The sequence below is a fragment of the Protopterus annectens genome, chromosome 9.part0 (assembly GCF_019279795.1).
Source record: "Protopterus annectens isolate FY-2018-M chromosome 9.part0, PAN1.0, whole genome shotgun sequence".
In the NCBI taxonomy this organism is placed as follows: Eukaryota; Metazoa; Chordata; order Ceratodontiformes; family Protopteridae; genus Protopterus; species Protopterus annectens.
The window spans coordinates 676928106-676952817 of record NC_056743.1 but is presented as its reverse complement, the minus strand read 5'-3'; the positions used below and the strand labels follow the sequence as shown (position 1 = coordinate 676952817).

Genomic DNA, 24712 nt, shown 5'->3' with positions numbered 1-24712 from the left:
ATAATTTGCTCACATTTTCAAATGTTAAAAACATGGAAGCCAGTCAATATGCCTCAGCTGGAGAACACTTGTTCAAAAGGTCACCTTTAAACAACACCTAAATCACTGACCCTTAAGCAGTCAGGAGCTTCATTACTCCACTCATCCTACCATCTTAGTCAGTGAACCAAGACAGACAGCATGAACATTACTTCCGCTACCGAAACACAGGACAAGACCCAGAGATGCCCCAGACTCTGGAATAGATTGCCCATACATGGCAAGCAGAGTGCCTCTTTGGCCCTCTTTAAAAGGAACCTTGACGATTGCATGGGAGAAAGGAAATTCACCCTGGGGATCACATCAATCGCCCTGCTAGACAGGGGTCCAGGGAAGTAAATAGTGTGGGAAGAAATAGCCAGGGAATTGTTATGGCTAGACTTGTATAGGCCCTAGGGCTGATAGCCTAGTACCAACCTCTGAACCTAGGACTACAAACTGGTAATAAGAGATCAGGCCACCACTAGGATGCATGCATAAAGCTCCAATCAAGACTGAACTTGACAGTCAAGAGGAGAAGATAAACACTTGCACCACACCACACTAATCACATAGTCTCACTAAATCTACACCACCAAAATCCACACATAGAAACACAAAAACATTTGCGGAGGCTCTCAATAATAATCTGCTCAAGCAACAGAGACCTCCAAAGCAGAAATGCAAGCAACCTCCACCCCCCAACACAACTCAAATGACATATAGCCTGCAGACACAGTGTGCCACTCAACCACAGCCAATAAGGCAAAACAACTTATGCAACACACTAGTCATAGTGACTCTATAGCCAGGCACACTGATGTCCCACTCACCAGGCTAAACAAGGAGAAGGTTACTGTCAGCTGCCAGGATCCGCCACATAACCCACGCACTCAGGTCACTCCACAACAAGTACAAATATGACTCTGTCATTGCTCATGTTGGTGTGAACGACCTGAGACATACCTCCCTGGACTACATGGAAAAAGAGACATGGAAGAGCTCTCTGATCTTGTAGCCCAGGCAGGTATGACCCTAGCCCTGAGTAGCATTCTGCCATCACCCAGAATGATGCCGCAGTACAAGGACAAAATGATTGACTTCAACAATTGGCTAAGCTTCTGGTGCCATTCTAAAGGGATCCAGTATCTGTCTGCCAGTATCTGTCTGCCTGGGATGACATGGTCGACAGACCACGATGCTTTGCCAGAGAATGCCTGCACCTGTCACCCCTGGGATTCCAGATACTGGCTAAGGTTCCCTATAGTGCGTTTTTTAGGCAAGGTTCAAATGACAAATTCACCACCATAACAGGAACAGGAAAGCAAAAACTGAGGGTGATGCTACAAGTCAATCTCAAAATGCACTCACTCGAGCCACTCCTTAAAATGGAGAACATCGATATCTGTGCAGTGACTGAGACATGGTTCATGGCTCCAGAGCGCACCCCTGCACTACCAGGCTATAACTCATACCACACTTTTCGGCCATGTAACCTGGACCGGAACACCAAAGACGGAGGTGCCCATATTCATTAAGGATATCCACACCTCCAGGCTAGCTGCTCAGCATAATGCAGCTGAGGTTATCCAAGTGCAACTAACTCTGGGCAAAACTGCAATCTAAACTGTAGCTTGCTGCAGATCACCCACCATGCCCCAGGATTCCCACTCCTCCTTTCTTGATGTACTGGAAAATATTAGGGTTCAACCAAACACCCTAATAATAGGCGATTTCAACTACCCCACCATTAACTGGGAAAACTACCCATGTACCAACTCCTTTGCTCAACGCTTTCTGGAATTCATAAACTCCAATGCCCTGGATCAACTTATCCACATCCCCACCAGGGGCAACAATAGTCATTACCAACATGAATGACCGGTGTTCCACACCTGAAGTCAACGCCTCATTGGTCCGATGAGACCATAAGCTAATTACCCTAGATATCCACATCCTGCCCCCACCCCCTATTAAGGAAACCATGGTAAAAAATTTCTCCAAAGCCAACTTCATGCTTCTTAAGACAGAAGTGGTGAACTTCATGACACCCATGCAGATGGACAATACAGTTACGACTACTGAATCCTACACAATTGTACTTTATAAGCACTTACATGAGTGCATGGATCGTGTTATCCCAAACAGAACCAAGACGCTATCCTCCAAAAAAAGGAAGCCAATCTGGTGGTCCCCTGCCATAAACAAACTGTACAACAGAAGGAAGAAAATGTTGCAAAAGAGTAAAATCCCATGAGTGGAGGAGCTCCCTGGTCAGCCTCAGTAAGAAGCTGCGATCCCTGATAACATCCTCCAAAGCTAGTTACAAAAACAAAATCGCCACTGATTCTAAAGACAACCACAAAGCATTCTATAGCAATGGCAAGAATCTCAATGGCAACACTCAGATCTGCTCTGAGTTACAGCACAATGCCACTAAATATACAGACCCAACTGATATTTCCAACATCCTAGCAGATAGGTTCAGTGCTAACTTTACCCCCCTCTCACCCCCTAAAGAGCCCATCCCTATACCAGAAAAATGCAAAGTTCCTGTAATCACGGCTGCACAGGTAAAAACGACACTCTCCAAAGCCAAGAACACAACATCCATGGGACCAGACAACAACTACAGAACGAACTGGCACCCCACCCAAGAACCATGTTCAATCATAGCCTCACCTCAGGCTTTGTGCCCACTGAATGGCGCACAGCGACAGTTATCCCACTTCACAAGGGGGGAGCCACCACGGACCCCGGGAACTACCGCCCCATTAGCCTGACGAGCCTGATCTGCAAGGCCATGGAACGTCATCATGGAACTTATAAACAAAGACATTGGTAATCTCCAAACTCTGGACCCCACCCAGTTCGGGTTTGTAAAAGGCAGATCATGTCTCCTAAACCTGATAGACTTCTTTGAAGCAGTCACCAAAGCTGTAGACAAGGGTAAGGTGATTCACACAGCCTATCTAGATCTTGCCAAGGCTTTCAACACCATCCCCCACTCTGGAATTATAGATAAACTCACTAAACTAGGTATAAATCCCTATGTCACAAGATGGGTTGCCAACTGGCTCACTGACAGAACCCACACTGTGAAAGTAGCAGACTCCAAGACTCCAAATCCGACTTCAGACCAGTGACACGTGGAGTACCACAGGGTTCAGTCCTGGGTTCTCTCCTGTTTGGTATCTACTTCTCTGAAGTACAGGCTAACACAGAAGGTCTTTGGCTAATGAAGTTCGCAGATGACTGCAAACTAGGAGCCATAATTGAAACTCCTAACGATGTGGACATCATACAAAAGGGCCTCACGGAGACAGATGCCTGGTGTCAAAGCCATGGCCTCAAGCTCAATGCCAAAAAGTGCACTGTCATACCCTTTGGTAAAAACTCTGTACCCATAAACTACAACATAGGTGGTAGTATACTTACCACTGAAAGTGTGATAAGAGACCTTGGGACACAGGTGGACAGTAGTCCCTCCTTTGATAAATCACATCGCCACAGTAGTCAGGAAAAATCCTTCTAAGTGGCACACCTCATCACAAAAGGTTTCTCATGCAAAAAAAAAGAGGTCATTGTTCCCCTCTACTCATCACTCATTAGGCCCATTATAGAGTACAATGCCCCTTTTGCTATGTACCTCACAAGACATCTACAACAGCAACTGGAAAGGCCACAGAAATACCTCACAAAGAGGATTACTGGCCTCAAACAGATGCCCTATGCAGACCGTCTCAAAAAACTCCAGCTTTACTCTGTCACATATCGCCTACTCAGAGGTGATCTTTGCATAACTTACAAAGCTATGTCAAACCCAGAGCTGTTGGACATGCTCCACTTAAAGAAATCCCAATACCTCCGAGCTAAACATTGTCACCACAATAAACAGAACATGCCGGAGTGATAGATTCCTGTTCCAGAGACTTCCCATACTCTGGAATAAACTACCTATCTATATCAAACAAAACTCCTCATTAGCACTTTTCAAGAAAGATCTTGATGATTGGATGGGAAATGGGAAATTCACCCTGGGAATCACCTCTGTGGCTCTGCTCAACAGTGGCACAGGAAAATAATTTTCTTGGGTGGCAAAAGCCAGGGTACCTTTTTGGCTGGGCTTGTATAGGCCCCAGGGCCGATAGCCTAGTACCTACTTATGAACCTATAAAAACGCAACACTACTGCTCTTTTGAATTTCTACTTTTTAAACAGGTATTAGTACACAAAATATGTATTTGGTCAAACACTGACTGCTAAAAGCAGCCCAGAGGAGATCATAACTGTGTAGATGCTATCTCTTTAGGTTATAGAGACCTTGGGAAAAGACTCCATTCCCAAAGTCTACCCCTAGTGGTCAACACGAAGAAAGTGATCAGACAGTGGTGGATTTGGGCCAAAGGCATGGTTCTGAAAAAGCAGTAATAACAATCCTGAGACTGGACTGCTGTTGAGTCACAAAAAGGCAGGAACGGATGAAGAGATATTAGCAAAGCAAGCAGGGAAAGTCATACTGGCAAGACAGAGATATTGCATAAGGCAATAAGCTGCAACTTGCTACAGCGAGGTGCCACGCTAACTAAAGTCACTACATACTCATGCAGGAGGAAAATATTTGGTATTAGAAGTTTACAATATGCTGGCGATATAAGACCATAACTACAAAATAAAAGTAATCAGTACAGAATGCATTAAATACAGGGAATGGGGATAATTTTCTAATGGATGGTGGGACCTTATAGTTTAGTCACATAAGAAGGAAACAAAAAACTACTGGTCAATTGTTTCTGAATCCACAACCATACTCGAGAATGTTTTTTATGATACATCAAGAAATGATAAAGGAAAATAAAGGACAGTTAAGGAGGTAAAGAAGTTTGTGGGTAAATTTAAGGTGATCCACAGTGTGATAAGACCAATTCTGACTAACCGAGCATGAAGCTTTCCTCCTTGGGCATCTTCTTACAATATGATCTACCTACAAATGGTGGTCTAACCACGATCCTAAAACTGAAAGTTCAAATAAGCCACTTGCAAAATCTCCGTGATAAAAGGTAAAAGGTTTATTCCATGGATGAACAAGTATAAGCGCTTTCGCGTAGGATAACCTACACTTCTTCAGATACAAAATACATACAAAACTCTCCCTTATTTATACTAAAAATGGCGGGAAGAATAATCTTAATTGATAATTAATTATTCAATCAACTAGTTCATCAAGATGTAAAAGCTTACCACCGTTTGGAATAGCTATATCATTATGTCTTACCTAAAGTAACAAAACATAAATGTTCACAATCATTGCTACAAAGCATTCTTCTTAATCATGATTAACCAATACATTTGAGCACTGTTTTTTAAAATATGCATAATATTATAAACCATTTAATTAGTTTTAAAAGTTGGTATAATGATGTCAAAATCTTATATGTAGTGGCTATCAAATGTAGAGTATGGCGTTGACAAGCTAACGCAAGCAGCCGATAACGCAATGTTGTCATAAAATATAAACTAGTTATCAAAACACATAAAATATATGAGGTATATTACAAATAAATTAAAACTAGGCAACTTATGCCGTAACCTTATTGTACAATGAATTGCATTTATTAAACATATCTCTCCTTCTTTTTCATGGAGCAGTATAACCTGCATAATAGCTGTCATGCACACGAGTGCAGTGTAAACAGACAGTCAGCCAATGATATATCGTTGATCATGAATAATGGCGTAGATGTCAAGTACTTAAACATCATCGCAAACAAAAAACTAAATTGCTTAGATCGTGATATTATTGTATGGTGAACCATACTTAGTGGGCATATCTTTTCTTATCGCATATAATATAATATGGTGTACCCTGATTTTTGTTAAAATGCGATGTAAACTAAATAATCTATTTACCACTAGCGGAACTAAAACCCCCGCGATAAATAATGATAGTAACATAGTGCATGAAGTACGTTATAAACATGACAGCTTGTAGCTGGCAGCTGTTAGTGCAACCTTGTATTATAGAGAGATGTGTGAATATGCTGCAAGGCATAATTGTAGAATACATCTTTTTATTACTTTCTCTACCTCTGAAAACAGTATATATTCGCTTGGATGCAATAACAGGCGTGTATATATTGTTTAACCAAATCCGTAGCTGTTAATTTTGATATCATACCCAAATAAAAATCTAGGATATGGAATAAAAAGATGTATGATATACCAATTCAATTGCAGTATATATCATTAAATGCATAACATATATATTAGTTACTTAACCAATTGATTATTAGATCATATCGACTATTATAGGTACATATAACATTGTTAAGTTCTGCAGACATATTTTGACAGGTGCCCATGTATATCAGTGCTATAAAAAATTTTTTATCATTAAAATTGTATAGTTCATGGAGATGCTGTGTATGAAATAAAATAAATAACGTGAAGCTACAATCATGTAAGCCTCTATAACTCATATACAACCATGAGCAATATTAATTATATACATATAGATAAGCAACAAGAAATTACAGGCTTCATCTAACAACATCAATTGACATAAAATTTTATAAAGGATGTGTTAAAGTGACAAAGTATGCTAAGACCAAATGTGACACATCATCAATGTAGGCCATATATATAAAAACCATAGCTCTAGATAATAACTGATATCTACATATGCACCTTCCTACTGACAAGTCTCTGGGTGTACATATGAATAATCCCATTGCATAAATCCCTGGGTACATAAGAATTGTGAATAGGTCCTACTTGTTATTATAGGTGACCTTAAAACTATAAGGTTATGAAAGCTTCCAACATATCACTGAGATACTAATTCTTCATATGATGTGTGCATCCGAGTTATAATAAGCATTAACCATTGTATAGGCTATTAATTACTAAATACCTACATAAAATATGCTGCAGTAGCTTGTTAAGGAATGTATTCAAATAGTACATTATGTTGATGAAATGACATTGTAATCTAGGGTGTTTCCCTATATACACAGCAAATAAGAATATATTCTAACCTGAGTATATAATTGAATACATTAAAGTATGGGCTTAATAGAAATAAAATTATTCAAACCTGGATGTAAATGTGCCCCTAATTTTAATATCCAGTTAAGTTCAGCCTTAGCCAACCTATTCACTTCATCACCACCTCTTGGATTATGTGCTACTATTTCTAATACTCGGAACTGAAAAGAAGATTGTGTAGGATGCTCTATCATGTGTTTGGCCAGGGCATTGTTCTCATTGCCCTTCCTGATGTCATACAGGTGATTGTAAATCCTGTCACTAAGTTTTCTTTTTGTAAGGCCTACATAAAAGGCTTCACAGCCTAAACAGTGAGCAAGATATATCACTTTCTTCGTATCACAAGTGGCACTGAATCTGGGAATAAACTTGAAGTTCATATATGGATGAATATACTCCTGAATGGAAGTAATATAACTGCATTGCAGTTGTTATATGGATAGGTTCCTAGATTTGTCCTGTTGATAGCAGTGAGAGTTACGTTAGGTGATGGATCTTTACATAAAATCCTTTTTAAATTACTACAGTTCTTATATAGAAATCTAGGTCTGTTTCCTACTAATTCTCTAGTTGCACTATCCATGGTTAGGACATTCCAATTGTGTGAAACCATCCCTTGAATGCTCTCAACATCACTAATGTATTTAACAACATATCTAAGTAGTTCACCCGGGACATGTGTATTAAAACGTGTTCTACATTTATACTTCTGATCGATGTTGGGGGTGGCAGATGTCTCAGGGGTTAATATCATGGATCTAATGTCCTTCACCATGTTCATATTGTATCCTCTGTCTTTAAACAGATTCCATCAAGTCAGCCTCTATTTGCAGCAAATGTTGTTCTTTACAAAGTCTCTTTATTCTTATAAACTGACTTTTAACAATACCAGAGAATACGTATCTAGGATGCATACTGTCATACTTAAGTATTGTGTTTTTCCAGACTGATTTCCTGTATAAACAAGGTGTAACTCGTCCAGTAGCACTGACTGTGAGTAACACATCTAGAAATGGAATAGATACTGTTGAACTTTCTTGTGTAAAAGTAAGAAATGAAGTGGTGGATTCCAAGTCTGACCAAAATGAGTTGAATTCTATTTGTGTACCTTCCCAAATGACTAAAATGTCGTCTACAAAGCGTTTGTACATTTTGACCCTGTTGAACATAGGATGTGTGAATACATGGTTGATCTCCCAATCTAGAACCACTAGATTTGCGTATGAATTGGCGCAGGGTGTGCCCATGGCAACACCCCATTTCTGCAAATAACATTTTTCACCAAATACGAATACATTGTTGTTCAACACCAAATCTAGTAGTTGACAAATGAGAATATTTCTATCACTACTATATGATGTGTGATTATTAAGTATCTCATGACTAGATTGTATGCCTGCATCATTAGGTATGCAGGTAAACAGATTTTTAACATCTAAAGTAATAAGAAGGTATTCATGTTGGTCAATGTTTAATTTTACATTATCTAGATGATTTAGCAGCTGATACGTGTCTCTCAATATAGATGGAAATGATTCAACAATAGGTTTTAACAAATATTCAATAAAGGTAGAGATGTTATAGGTTGCCCAATCCTCCCCCGATACAATAGGTCTCATTGGTATGGGGGCTATATCCTTATGGATCTTGGGCAAACCCTTAATAATGAACTGGATTTTCAACAAGAAAAAACTCGTAGATCTCTTTACTAATCTGCCTGCACATGACCAGATCATATAAGGTGTCATGAATATTATAAATAATTTGATCAACCTCTTTGATATGTATTTCTTTATATGTATCTTGGTCAGAGAGCATGGAACACATGGTTGCTGTATAATCAAAAGTGTTCATAACTACTACCCCACCTCCCTTATCGGCAGGTTTTACAATTATATCATTCCTATGTTTTAAATCATTGAGTGACTTATTTTCAGATAAAGTTAAATTATAATATACTGACTTATTTGCCTTAGTAGAAAAAAAGGGTGTAAAAATCTGTTTCACAAAGCTTCAAGAAACAATCTATATGACCAGGCATATTGGGTATAAAATTGCTCTTGGATTTAAACTGAATTGACTTATTATCTAAGGTGTTGACTTGTTGTTGATAATCTGCGACAAAAAAGTCTTAAGTCAATAAGCGTTTCACTCAAGATGCCAAGGCAAGCTGGAATAAAGTTAAGGCCTTTATTTAGAATGTTAAATTGTGTATTGTCCAGATCCACATCAGAGAAATTATAAACAAGGTCAGTCAATGCCTCGTTCTCCTTGTCTGTCCGAATCTCTCTCCTGATGACTTTCTTTTTCTTGGGCCTCTGCTGTTCGATCGCCCCCTGTACTGAAAGTTCTGCTTGACCGGGTAAGGTAAAAAACGAGCATTGTCATTAATTGGAGCCTTAGGTATGGCCCCAAGCATGGAAGCAACATTTTTGTCTAGAAGTGCTAATTGGTTAGGTGGAGGGGTATCAGTACCCATGGAGTCAATCGGATCATGCATACCAGTTTGTGTTATTGGTACAGGTTCTCTATTTTCTATCACCCTGGGAATGATTGAAGGTGAAGTATCTGCTGAAGGTACAGTCAATGTATGATTATTTATTGTACTCTTCGAAGTCAAGTGGTTGGCTGAAGAGCTTACTTCATTATTAATGTTATTGCTGTGAGTTCTAGGCCAAACAAAAATCTGGCCACATTGGAAGTCATTATGGTCTCTCATTAGCTTCTTTTGCTTAATCTGTTTAAGTCTAATACTGAACGCATTAACTTGCGTACAAATGTTATTCAGTTTATTGACGCAAAAATCTGAATTAAAGCACTCAATTAATTCTTTGTAGGTGGTATCTGCATTATTGCGTAGCTCAGTTTCTATTGGCTGAAAATACTGTATAAGTAGTTTCATATATCTGAATCCCAAGTCTATATTCAAGTCCTGCCATTGTTTTAACAAACTTGGGTGGCTATCCCCATAGGAGGGCATGCAAAAAACACGCATCCCCCTGGGGACCACTTTAAAATGTAAACAGGCTTCTAGATGTAGCCTTTGCCACACAAGGCGTTGCAGTTTATACAGGTCATCTTCAAAAGATTTACTTAGATTATAGAATTCATTTAAATCCTCACCATTGTTAGAACTGCTGACAGCTTCATAAGTACTTGCAAAATCCAGAGTCAATAAAGGGTTCCCATCATGATGTATGATACTGTCCCATGAGCTGGTGGTATCCCTCGTCTCCGGTCGGTAGCGTAATTCAATGTCTGCTGTCTCCATCGTGGGTATGAAGCTGTAACAAAACGGTAGAGAAAATCCAGAAGAAGGGGAACAGCTCCAATACTAAATAGACTCATCGTCACAAAGTCAAAGGAAATAATATAGCAACAAACGGTGGTCTAACCACGATCCCAAAACTGAAAGTTCAAATAAGCCACTTGCAAAATCTCCGTGATAAAAGGTTTATTCCATGGACGAACAAGTATAAGCGCTTTCGCGTAGGATAACCTACGCTTCTTCAGATACAAAATACATACAAAACTCTCCCTTATTTATACTAAAAATGGCGGGAAGAATAATCTTAATTGATAATTAATTATTCAATCAACTAGTTCATCAAGCTGTAAAAGCTTACCACCATTTGGAATAGCTATATCATTATGTCTTACCTAAAGTAACGCGCTTTAAAATACAAACATAAATGTTCACAATCATTGCTACAAAGCATTCTTCTTAATCATGACTAACCAATACATTTGAGCACTGTTTTTTAAAATATGCATAATATTATAAGCCATTTAATTAGTTTTAAAAGTTGGTATAATGATGTCAAAATCTCATATGTAGTGGCTATCAAATGCAGAGTATGGCGTTGACAAGCTAACACAAGCAGCCGATAACGCAATGTTGTCATAAAATATAAAATAGATATCAAACACATACAATATATGAGGTATATTACAAATAAATTAAAACTAGGCAACTTATGCCGTAACCTTATTGTACAATGAATTGCATTTATTAAACATATCTCTCCTTCTTTTTCATGGTGCAGTATAACCTGCATAATAGCTGTCAAGTACACGAGTGCAGTGTAAACAGACAGTCAGCCAATGATATATCGTTGATCATGAATAATGGCGTAGATGTCAAGTACTTAAACATCATCGCAAACAAAAAACTAAATTGCTTAGATCGTGATATTATTGTATGCTGAACCATACTTAGTGGGCATATCTTTTCTTATCGCATATAATATAATATGGTGTACCCTGATTTTTGTTAAAATGCGATGTAAACTAAATAATCTATTTACCACTAGCGGAACTAAAACCCCCGCGATAAATAATGATAGTAACATAGTGCATGAAGTACGTTATAAACATGACAGCTTGTAGCTGACAGCTTGTAGCTGGCAGCTGTTAGTGCAACCTTGTATTATAGAGAGATGTGTGAATATGCTGCAAGGCATAATTGTAGAATACATCTTTTTATTACTTTCTCTACCTCTGAAAACAGTATATATTCACTTGGATGCAATAACAGGCGTGTATATATTGTTTAAACAAATCCATAGCTGTTAATTTTGATCTCATACCCAAATAAAAACCGAGGATATGGAATAAAAAGGTGTATGATATACCAATTCAATTGCAGTATATATCATTAAATGTAAAACATATATATTAGTTACTTAACCAATTGATTAACTTTCAGTTTTGGGATCGTGGTTAGACCACCGTTTGTTGCTATATTATTTCCTTTGACTTTGTGACGGTGAGTCTATTTAGTATTGGAGCTGTTCCTCTTCTTCTGGATTTTCTCTACCGTTTTGTTACAGCTTCATACCCACGATGGAGACAGCAGACATTGAATTACGCTACCGACCGGAGACGAGGGATACCACCAGCTCATGGGACAATATCATACATCATGATGGGAACCCTTTATTGACTCTGGATTTTGCAAGTACTTATGAAGCTGTCAGCAGTTCTAACAATGGTGAGGATTTAAATGAATTCTATAATCTAAGTAAATCTTTTGAAGATGACCTGTATAAACTGCAATGCCTTGTGTGGCAAAGGCTACATCTAGAAGCCTGTTTACATTTTAAAGTGGTCCCCAGGGGGATGCGTGTTTTTTGCATGCCCTCCTATGGGGATAGCCACCCAAGTTTGTTAAAACAATGGCAGGACTTGAATATAGACTTGGGATTCAGACATATGAAACTACTTACACAGTATTTTCAGCCAATAGAAACTGAGCTACGCAATAAGGCAGATACCACCTACAAAGAATTAATTGAGCGCTTTAATTCAGATTTTTGCATCAATAAACTGAATAACATTTGTACGCAAGGTAATGCGTTCAGTATTAGACTTAAACAGATTAAGCAAAAGAAGCTAATGAGAGACCATAATAACTTCCAATGTGACCAGATTTTTGTTTGGCCTAGAACTCACAGCAATAACATTAATAATGAAGTAAGCTCTTCAGCCAACCACTTGACTTCGAAGAGTACAATAAATAATCATAAATTGACTGTACCTTCAGCAGATACTTCACCTTCAATCATTCCCAGGGTGATAGAAAATAGAGAACCTGTACCAATAACACAAACTGGTATGCATGATCCGATTGACTCCATGGGTACTGATACCCCTCCACCTAACCAATTAGCATTTCTAGACAAAAATGTTGCTTCCATGCTTGGGGCCATACCTAAGGCTCCAATTAATGACAATGCTCGTTTTTACCTTACCCGGGCAAGCAGAACTTTCAGAACAGGGGGCGATCGAACAGCAAAGGCCCAAGAAAAAGAAAGTCATCAGGAGAGAGATTCGGACAGACAAGGAGAACGAGGCATTGACTGACCTTGTTTATAATTTCTCTGATGTGGATCTGGACAATACACAATTTAACATTCTAAATAAAGGCCTTAACTTTATTCCAGCTTGCCTTGGCATCTTGAGTGAAATGCTTATTGACTTAAGACTTTTTTGTCACAGATTATCTTTAAAATTATTGTTTAAAGATCAACAACAAGTCAACACCTTAGATAATAAGTCAATTCAGTTTAAATCCAAGAGCAATTTTATACCCAATATGCCTGGTCATATAGATTGTTTCTTGAAGCTTTGTGAAACAGATTTTTACACCCTTTTTTCTACTAAGGCAAATAAGTCAGTATATTATAATTTAACTTTATATTATAATTTAACTTTATCTGAAAATAAGTCACTCAATGATTTAAAACATAGGAATGATATAATTGTAAAACCTGCCGATAAGAGAGGTGGGGTAGTAGTGATGAACACTTTTGATTATACAGCAACCATGTGTTCCATGCTCTCTGACCAAGATACATATAAAGAAATACATATCAAAGAGGTTGATCAAATTATTTACAATATTCATGACACCTTATATGATCTGGTCATGTGCAGGCAGATTAGTAAAGAGATCTACGAGTTTTTTCTTGTTGAAAATCCAGTTCTACCCATTATTAAGGGTTTGCCCAAGATCCATAAGGATATAGCCCCCATACCAATGAGACCTATTGTATCGGGGGAGGATTGGGCAACCTATAACATCTCTACCTTTATTGAATATTTGTTAAAACCTATTGTTGAATCATTTCCATCTATATTGAGAGACACGTATCAGCTGCTAAATCATCTAGATAATGTAAAATTAAACATTGACCAACATGAATACTTTCTTATTACTTTAGACGTTAAAAATTCTGTTTACCTGCATACCTAATGATGCAGGCATACAATCTAGTCATGAGATACTTAATAATCACACATCATATAGTAGTGATAGAAATATTCTCATTTGTCAACTACTAGATTTGGTGTTGAACAACAATGTATTCGTATTTGGTGAAAAATGTTATTTGCAGAAATGGGGTGTTGCCATGGGCACACCCTGCGCCAATTCATACGCAAATCTAGTGGTTCTAGATTGGGAGATCAACCATGTATTCACACATCCTATGTTCAACATGGTCAAAATGTACAAACGCTTTGTAGACGACATTTTAGTCATTTGGGAAGGTACACAAATAGAATTCAACTCATTTTGGTCAGACTTGGAATCCACCACTTCATTTCTTACTTTTACACAAGAAAGTTCAACAGTATCTATTCCATTTCTAGATGTGTTACTCACAGTCAGTGCTACTGGACGAGTTACATCTTGTTTATACAGGAAATCAGTCTGGAAAAACACGATACTTAAGTATGACAGTATGTATCCTAGATACGTATTCTCTGGTATTGTTAAAAGTCAGTTTATAAGAATAAAGAGACTTTGTAAAGAACAACATTTGCTGCAAATAGAGGCCAACTTGATGGAATCTCCGTTTAAAGACAGAGGATACAATATGAACATGGTGAAGGACATTAGATCCATGATATTAACCCCTGAGACATCTGCCACCCCCAACATCGATCAGAAGTATAAATGTAGAACACGTTTTAATACACATGTCCCGGGTGAACTACTTAGATATGTTGTTAAATACACTAGTGATGTCGAGAGCATTCAAGGGGTGGTTTCACACAATTGGAATGTCCTAACCATGGATAGTGCAACTAGAGAATTAGTACGAAACAGACCTAGATTTCTATACAAGAACTGTAGTAATTTAAAAAGGATTTTATGTAAAGATCCATCACCTTACGTAACTCTCACTGCTATCAACAGGACAAATCTAGGAACCTATCCATGTAACAACTGCAACAGATGCAGTTACATTACTTCCATTCAGGAGTATATTCATCCATATATGAACTTCAAGTTTATTCCCAGATTCAGTGCCACTTGTGATACGAAGAACGTGATATATCTTGCTCACTGTTTAGGCTGTGAAGCCTTTTATGTAGGCCTTACAAAAAGAAAACTTAGTGACAGGATTTACAATCACCTGTATGACATCAGGAAGGGCAATGAGAACAATGCCCTGGCCAAACACATGATAGAGCATCCTACACAATCTTCTTTTCAGTTCCGAGTATTAGAAATAGTAGCACATAATCCAAGAGGTGGTGATGAAGTGAATAGGTTGGCTAAGGCTGAACTTAACTGGATATTAAAATTAGGGGCACATTTACATCCAGGTTTGAATAATTTTATTTCTATTAAGCCCATACTTTAATGTATTCAATTATATACTCAGGTTAGAACATATTCTTATTTGCTGTGTATATAGGGAAACACCCTAGATTACAATGTCATTTCATCAACATAATGTACTATTTGAATACATTCCTTAACAAGCTACTGCAGCATATTTTATGTAGGTATTTAGTAATTAATAGCCTATACAATGGTTAATGCTTATTATAACTCGGATGCACACATCATATGAAGAATTAGTATCTCAGTGATATGTTGGAAGCTTTCATAACCTTATAGTTTTAAGGTCACCTATAATAACAAGTAGGACCTATACACAATTCTTATGTACCCAGGGATTTATGCAATGGGATTATTCATATGTACACCCAGAGACTTGTCAGTAGGAAGGTGCATATGTAGATATCAGTTATTATCTAGAGCTATGGTTTTTATATATATGGCCTACATTGATGATGTGTCATATTTGGTCTTAGCATACTTTGTCACTTTAACATATCCTTTATAAAATTTTATGTCAATTGATGTTGTTAGATGAAGCCTGTAATTTCTTGTTGCTTATCTATATGTATATAATTAATATTGCTCATGGTTGTATATGAGTTATAGAGGCTTACATGATTGTAGCTTCACGTTATTTATTTTATTTCATACACAGCATCTCCATGAACTATACAATTTTAATGATAAAAATGTTTTTATAGCACTGATATACATGGGCACCTTTCAAAATATGTCTTGTATAACTTAATGTTATATGTACCTATAATAGTCGATATGATCTAATAATCAATTGGTTAAGTAACTAATATATATGTTATGCATTTAATGATATATACTGCAATTGAATTGGTATATCATACATCTTTTTATTCCATATCCTAGATTTTTATTTGGGTATGAGATCAAAATTAACAGCTATGGATTTGTTTAAACAATATATACATGCCTGTTATTGCATCCAAGCAAATATATACTGTTTTCAGAGGTAGAGAAAGTAATAAAAAGATGTATTCTACAATTATGCCTTGCAGCATATTCACACATCTCTCTATAATACAAGGTTGCACTAACAGCTGCCAGCTACAAGCTGTCATGTTTATAACGTACTTCATGCACTATGTTACTATCATTATTTATCGCGGGGGTTTTAGTTCCGCTAGTGGTAAATAGATTATTTAGTTTACATCGCATTTTAACAAAAATCAGGGTACACCATATTATATTATATGCGATAAGAAAAGATATGCCCACTAAGTATGGTTCAGCATACAATAATATCACGATCTAAGCAATTTAGTTTTTTGTTTGCGATGATGTTTAAGTACTTGACATCTACGCCATTATTCATGATCAACGATATATCATTGGCTGACTGTCTGTTTACACTGCACTCGTGTACTTGACAGCTATTATGCAGGTTATACTGCACCATGAAAAAGAAGGAGAGATATGTTTAATAAATGCAATTCATTGTACAATAAGGTTACGGCATAAGTTGCCTAGTTTTAATTTATTTGTAATATACCTCATATATTTTATGTGTTTGATATCTATTTTATATTTTATGACAACATTGCATTATCGGCTGCTTGCGTTAGCTTGTCAACGCCATACTCTGCATTTGATAGCCACTACATATGAGATTTTGACATCATTATACCAACTTTTAAAACTAATTAAATGGCTTATAATATTATGCATATTTTAAAAAACAGTGCTCAAATGTATTGGTTAATCATGATTAAGAAGAATGCTTTGTAGCAATGATTGTGAACATTTATGTTTGTATTTTAAAGCGCGTTACTTTAGGTAAGACATAATGATATAGCTATTCCAAATGGTGGTAAGCTTTTACAGCTTGATGAACTAGTTGATTGAATAATTAATTATCAATTAAGATTATTCTTCCCGCCATTTTTAGTATAAATAAGGGAGAGTTTTGTATGTATTTTGTATCTGAAGAAGCGTAGGTTATCCTACGCAAAAGCGCTTATACTTGTTCGTCCATGGAATAAACCTTTTACCCTTTATCACGGAGATTTTGCAAGTGGCTTATTTGAACTTTCAGTTTTGGGATCGTGGTTAGACCACCGTTTGTTGCTATATTATTTCCTTTGACTTTGTGACGGTGAGTCTATTTAGTATTGGAGCTGTTCCCCTTCTTCTGAATATGATCTACCTAGCAAGACATCAGAGTCATCAAAACTTAAATGAATAGCCATCAGGTAAAGATGAGAGCAACATGACGCATTAGTTGCAGTTGCAATTTTAACCTGCCTTTAATTCTGTTTAATATAAGACAGAAGATTGGTGACACACACTGCAAAAAATGTGAGTAGCAAGCATTTGGGTTTTGGTACAGGGGACATACAAGTACAGGCCTTATAGAGTAAACCCAGCTCCTGAACTTATCACTACTTTGATATGAGAATCAAATGCAAGCAAGCTGTTAATGCTAACCTATAATTCTGGCATCATCAAAAATAAAAAAAAAAAAAAACAACAAATAACAATGGTTGCTGTATGTCGATGATGTGGCATTACAGGAACACTCTGAACAACAATTTCAAAGAATATGGGAATGCAATGCAAAATTGAAGGCATATGGGATGAAACTAAGATGACAGCTGTAATAGCAGCAAACGGGGGAAATCAGAAGAAGCTGAGACCAGGTAGAGAAGACAAAACAGTGGAACAAGTTACCTGGGAGGTAGCGAAAAAAGTCTGAAAGGAGGTCAAATTTAGAATAAGAGGGTTGTAGCCAATTGGCGCAGAGTGTCAGTGTACACCAGAATGCCAAATAAGCAGAAAAGTAAGTTATGCAAAACAGTGGTGCACCCAATACTAAATCCAAGCAGTGAAGACACAGCAGTTGAAGAAGCTAGAGGTGAAAGACATGAAGTACCTGAGAGGGATGGCAGATGCACAATGTGGGACAGACAAGAAAATGAGGACATCGGAGCAGAAGGCCCAGTATCTCCAATTACAGAGAACATCAAAGAAAAGATTACAGTGGTTCAGGGACTTTTGCAGGAAACCAAAAGACAATCTTGTGAAGATGATTAGGGACAGACAGGATGAAGGCAGGAGGAAACAACAGCATCCAGCAAAGATATGGAAGGATTGTGTGAGAAAAGACTGAAGTCAATCAGGCACGACTGAAGTTAAGACAGTGGCACTAAATTAACAGAGATGGCAACAATTAAAGTGACATCCCAACCCCATGTAGAAAATCAAAAAAAAAGGCAGCTGATGATGAAGAATGGTTGCGTTATGGCAACTGTGCAAACTATTTGATTGTTGGCTACATTGAAGCCAGGGTCAAGTTTGGATTCGATTCAGTTTTTGATATTCACTTCGTACTTGACGAATATCAAAAAAGTCATAAAAGCTCTGCACACTGTACTTTACTGGTACACTTATAAGATAACTGCATAAAAAAAAATTAAGAATCAAAATCACAAAAACTAAACAGATGTAAAGTCTTGCTCCTCTGCTCTGTATAACACATACTACTAATAGGCTACCTTGTGTATAGAGCCTCCACACACCATATCCTTTCAGACCTATTACAAATTCGTAATTTCAGTGGTAGCGTCAACACCCGCCCAAAGGATCTCTCTTTTGCAACATACATAGAACATACTGCAGGGATATGTATGCATCACAGAGAACACTGCTTCTAAGTCTTCCACTCCACATAGAGTGAGGTACTTCTCTTACTTTATTCAAACGTAATTTGTATGAATGGTTGGGAAACTGCAAACTGAAATTCAGTCCAGCACACATGACTCTTGTGGATAGGGGCAACAGGTAAAGGTTTCAAAATACCCATGTTCTGTCCACCTCTGTGTTATTTGCAGAAAAAATATAAGGGGCAAAAACTACCATGGGAGTGTTAAGGTTAGGCTTTTTAAGATCCTCACAGATCAACAACCTACTAAATACTGATAAAGCTATAATGCAATCTCCTGTCAAATCTAATGATTTTTTTTTTTTTACGTGGCACCCAGAATAAAAGATTATTTCCTAATTCAACTGGGTATCAAGTTACCCAAGACAGGTCTTAATTTAACAACATTACACTGCATTTTTTGCAAACAAAAAAATATAAGAACGTTGATTCTTTTAAGTTTAAATTAGAAGCTAGTGACTTCAGTATAACTAAATAGTCTTTAGGGTCCTAAAGTCTCTCTCCCTTCACTTCTGCTTCTTTCTCATTTATAATCCTATTTTTTAATACATAAACAGGCAGTTAAATTTGAAAAGTAAACATACCTCTCAATCTCAGTGCATGAAATCTGGATAAAGTCACAAATAACGGCGATCAAAAGGCCCAAAAATAGGGACACTTTGAAATATTGTTCTTACAAACTTAGAAAGTTGAACAGAAAAAGGCTCATATAGTGCACCTAGGTTAATCCTAAACCGGAACAGCAAACCAATAACAGATATTGCCAAAAAAAAAACAGTTCACAAGTAATTATTCTAAAAAACACGATGAAAAATAACAAATTTGTACACCTTTAAAAATAACAGATTTTTGCATTAGCATAAATTTTCTGAATGATATGAAGTCTGAAACTCAAATGTCTGCCATTATTTTCTGACTTCAGTTCTCAATGGATTTGACAGAAATCCACATTTTTTTGAGAAATAAACCAAAAATATGAGACAAAAATCTGGACAGTTGAGAGGTAAGCCAGTTTATAAGAGTGACAATTAAATGTACTTATCATGAGTGACTAGGAGCTGTGCAGAAGTAGTGAAAGAATTATGCATGAAACGTGAATCACTGCACCACTTCTGAGGTAAGAAGGAATGTGTGCATTGCTTCTCATAGTGACACACAATATACAATTGCCACATTTCAAGTTTATACTACAGATCCTTATGATTTTAGAGTAAAGTCTGAGGATTAGGGATAGTTTTAGAGTTACTACATTTAAATTGTGCTGATTACTCACAGTGATAGGGCATAAAATTTTGCATTCCAGAAAATAATGCAAATTACACCTGACTGCCATAAGTAACTAATGCCAAAACTAGCCCTAACACTTAAAACTTTACTTCAGAATAGTAAGGATCTGTGTTATTAACCTAAAATGCAGCAGCAGTACAGTAAAGTGAATCACGTTGTGGGATACAATGCATTCCTTACATTTTACTCTAGAAAAGGCACACTGTTCACTCTTATTTGCATAATCTGCAGTTATACTACTTATACACAGCTATACTACTTCTGCACAGTTTCAAGCCATCAACTAGAGTTTTAAGGTTACAGGAGGTTTGGGGGCATGTTTTCACCCTGCTTCTGAGACCATCAGGCTTCCCACTCTCTGCATATCCCATACAGCCCATTCATCACCCCAGGAGGTGACAGTCCTAAGGCCCTTTCATTCTTTCTGAGGATAAGAGTCGGGTAGTGGTTAGTAAAGACAACACCCACGCAAGGCTAAGGCAGTTTTGTGCTTTGGGTCTCTAACCTTACTGTACATGCCATGCACCTCCTCAAAGGTTCAACGTACAATGGGTGTATTGGTGAGGACATGTCATTTGCTTCTGTGAGTTAAGGAACCCCACAAGGCTGCTCTGCCTCTTAAAAGTCAGTGTTCCCATGTGATTTCCCACTTCTGTCAAGAGATTCTACAGTGAAAACAAGTGACTGGATATTCATCCCACCCTTCCCATGAAGACAGACAAACTGACGAAGCCATATCTCTTTTCAATTCCCTCAGACCAGCTGCAACATTTGCCAAAGTTGTTATTTGAATTCAGGTTGCCCAAGCCAAAGTCAGAGCTTTATCTCACTAAACCAAAATGTTAAGGTTACAGGTTAGATTTACTACATAAAATAGCACTGGACACCAACAATTATCAGACCCAACAAACATTTGTATACCAGAAAAGGACATGTAAAGGAATTGCATGAGTGCTACAAGTATTAAATGTCATTTATAAGTGTGTTTCTACAGCACCACCTCCCCCGTTTTAATTTCTTAGATTAAATAATAATTTTAGTTTTACTTATTTATTTTTATTATTTCTTATATCATGAAGCTGTGAGTGGATCATCATTCTCTCTTTCGGCTTTTCCCGTTAGGGGTCGCCACAGCGGATCATCTCTTTCCATTTCTTCCTATCCTCTGCATCTTGCTCTGTCACACCAACCGCCTGCATGTCCTCTCTCACCACGTCCATAAACCTTATCTTAGGCCTTCCTCTATTCCTCTTACCTGGCAGCTCCATCCTTAGCATCTTTTTCCCCAATATACCCATCATCCCTCCTCAGCACATGCCCAAACCAACGTAATCTCGTCTCTCTTGCTTTGTCTCCAAACTGTCCAACATGAGCTGACCCTCTAATATTACTGATTCCTAATTCTATCCATCCTAGTCACACCGATTGCAAATCTTAACATTTTTAACTCTGCCACATCCAGCTCTGACTCCTGCCTTTTTGTCAATGCCACTGTCTCCAACCCATATAACATAGCTGGTCTCACTACCCTCTTGTAGACCTTCCCTTTCACTCTTACTGGTACCCGTCTGTCACAAATCACTCCTGCCACTCTTCTCCACCCATTCCACCCTGCCTGTACTCTCTTCTTCACCTCTCTTCCACATTCACCATTATTCTGAACTGTTGATCCCAAGTACTTAAACTCGTCCACCTTTACCAACTCTACTCCCTGCATCCTCACCATTCCTCTACCCTCCCTCTCATTTACACACATATATTCTGTCTTAGCCCTGCTGACCCTCATTCCTCTGCTCTCTAGAGCATATCTCCACCTCTCCAGAGTCTCCTCAACCTGATTCCTACTCTCACTACAGATCACAATGTCATCTGCAAACATACAGTGGGTATGTTTTGTTAATACATATTTGAGGAGCAAATCTACATAACGGTTCTTATGCATGTCAAGAAAAAAAAACAGTGTACCTCTATCCCTTGCTATCAATAGAATAGGAACACTTTGAAAATATCAGCACTATTAACCTGAGACGCTGACAGATTAAGATAATCTGAATTAATGTAAACGTTCTGAAGGGAAAGAAGTCTGCAACCCCAATCAATGTCATTATTTAATAAGTGTAATTCACCACCATTTCTCTAAAAGTCACCGGTTTAGGAAAGTACAGAGCTAAAATGAGTCAAAAATAGGTACAGATGAGATGTATGCCTGTCCATTAATCCAGCACAACTCTAACAAGTTAAAATGACCAACTTGATTATCAGTTTTATGACTACTTTTCCAACCCACATTCTTTCTTGAGCTCCCACACAGTGCACCTCTAAACTCAAGTGCATATACAGTCGTTTTACAGAGCAAGTTTGAAGAAAAGCACGATTTGCAATTCTAGAGCTTGTCATTCACAGTGCTGAAATTAATAACAGCCCCGAAATCTTATCGCTGATAGAGTAGAAGGAAATAATCTCAATGTAGTTTTTAATAATTAAAAAGTTCTGTTTCAATGACGTCAGCTTTCAACATCAATGTGATAACTAAGCAGAATTTCGATAAACAAAAACTCATGAGAATAAAAGCAATGCCAGCAGTTCATTTACCATAAACCCAAGTCACTTGCCTCGTTTCCCTTCTATGCCACTCCTACTTTTCAAGAAACAAATTATGCGCCTGTACGAGAAAAGAAGCAATCTTACTTAGCAACCACTAACTGAGTATAGCCAATCTTCTTCTTTCAGCTGCTCCCGTCAGGGGTCGCCATAGCAGATCCTTAGGGATTGAGGACAGACCAGTTCACTGACGTCAACATTTTGAGACACCGTTTAACCAATCTTTAACTGCTATGCTTTTAGGAGGTTTTCCAGGCGTTTTTCTTTTGCGGCTTCCGCATGTAAATTGAGTGGATTGAAGAGACTGGTGTCAGTGTCCGTCGGTAGACTTTTATTTCCGCCCCGCATTAGCGGGGGTCTGTGATTCAGTTTCTGTTTCCGATAGCCACGCAGTAGCACTAATCTTGTTCTCGTGTCAGGGGTCATACTTCATTGAGTTTCTTGTATTCAGTGACAGGGGTCTTGAAATAGAAGCAAGACTAGAAGACATGGATTTCCCTCAAGATAGGCTAGGTAAAGAAAACTTATTTCACGTTTTAATGACATTGTAGTTGGCCTGTAAATATTTTAATTGAAAAGTATGCCTTGCAAGTTCATTTTATCTGTGCCTTGTCAGTATAGTCAGTTTTCATAAACTGGTATTGTGGGAATGCGCTTAACACTTTGGAACGTCATGAGTTGTAATTTGTTTGATTCTAGTAAAATGACATGTAGTATTCTAACGTGTATCATATTACATACTGTATTTCTTCATCCATTGCATTAGGATGAAATGAAAACAGTGATGAACAGTTCACATTTTCAGCAAGTAAAGATCCAGCATAAACTGGTAGGAAATTACGTGCTGTAACGATTTAGTTTGCCATTACCTGCTTTGTGCATTGAGTAGAGATTTTAAGAATGCCAATCAGTGCAGCTAACAAAACATGCAGATGTAATTAGCTCCCCTGACTTGCCAGACTTAATCACTACTGACAGGCATACTAATCAAAACCAACCAACAGAACAGTCATATGTAGGCAGTTTCTGTAAACTGCCAAATGCAGTCAACTCCATTGACTTATAGGATCCTACCAAGCCATCATGTTGCCCCCAGATCTTAGTCAGACCTACCTACCTGCCTGAGCCTGAAATTAATCACACGTACACACTTCCGACTCTGTCTTTGCGTTCCATGGATGACTATAGTTACTAAAATGCCTGGGTGGAAGGACTAGACTGTCTGAGCCCATCCCCTCAAATAAATAAATGAATAAAAAAGTTTAACCTTCCAAGTCTGCACCATTTCCAGAACTTCTGTCAACTCTGTTAAAAAGGATCCTAGTGATAAGTTTTTGATAACCTGTTTTTTAACAATATGTGCTGGCAGCTAAGTTTGGCATTTAATTTCAGAGCTACAGTGTAAGAAAATGTTTGATTCCTAGTGCTGGTATGCAGTTTTAAATAACTGCAGATTATGTTGTTAAGAACTGTTGGGAGTGATAGGCCCTGTTAAAACAGTGTTTTGCTTAAAGCCTTTCTTTCATAAAAGAGGGAGTTTTAAAGATGTACAAATGTGCAGGCACATCAAATGCAGATTTTTAAGTGTATGACAACCTAGAACAAGAGAAACCTTTTTGGTGTTATTGTTGTCCTATATGAATCACAAAGCATGTCACCACTGAAAAGTAACAGCTGCAGTAGCATAAAAAATGGTGGGATGCACCCATTGGGAAACTGACTTAAGAAATGTGAAAAGTGTATCTTTAGTGTCTCTCTAAAGTTACCTACTTTAATACTTCCTTCATTAACCTACTAAACAGCCTTGCTCATCTTAGAACTCAGCCTTGCTCATCTTAGAACTAAGAGTAAATTCTAAAACTGCCCCCTGGCTTTCCAAGAAAACTATATCCCTCATGCATATCCAAGATAAATCCTAGAAACTG

At 37.7% G+C, this 24712-nt stretch overlaps 2 protein-coding genes across 4 annotated transcripts in view; one reads left to right on the top strand and one right to left on the bottom strand.

Annotated features, from left to right (window-relative positions):
- The window catches only part of NELFE (negative elongation factor complex member E), a 360551-nt gene extending 337574 nt beyond the window's left edge, over nt 1-22977 (bottom strand). The window contains exon 1 of one of the 3 annotated variants that reach the window (XM_044083278.1): nt 22875-22977. The gene's annotated coding sequence lies outside the window, so the exon portion shown is untranslated. Of the gene's footprint in view, nt 1-22778 lie in introns of all 3 variants that reach the window. The other 2 variants (XM_044083277.1, XM_044083276.1) reach the window with 2 other exon arrangements.
- Nucleotides 22978-23095: 118 nt separating this feature from the next.
- Nucleotides 23096-24712, top strand: part of SKIV2L (Ski2 like RNA helicase) — a 624419-nt gene continuing 622802 nt past the window's right edge. The window contains exon 1 of the mRNA XM_044083274.1: nt 23096-23300. Within this exon, the coding sequence (XP_043939209.1) occupies nt 23276-23300 (25 nt within the window). The 5' untranslated portion in view covers nt 23096-23275. The remainder of the gene's footprint in view (nt 23301-24712) is intronic.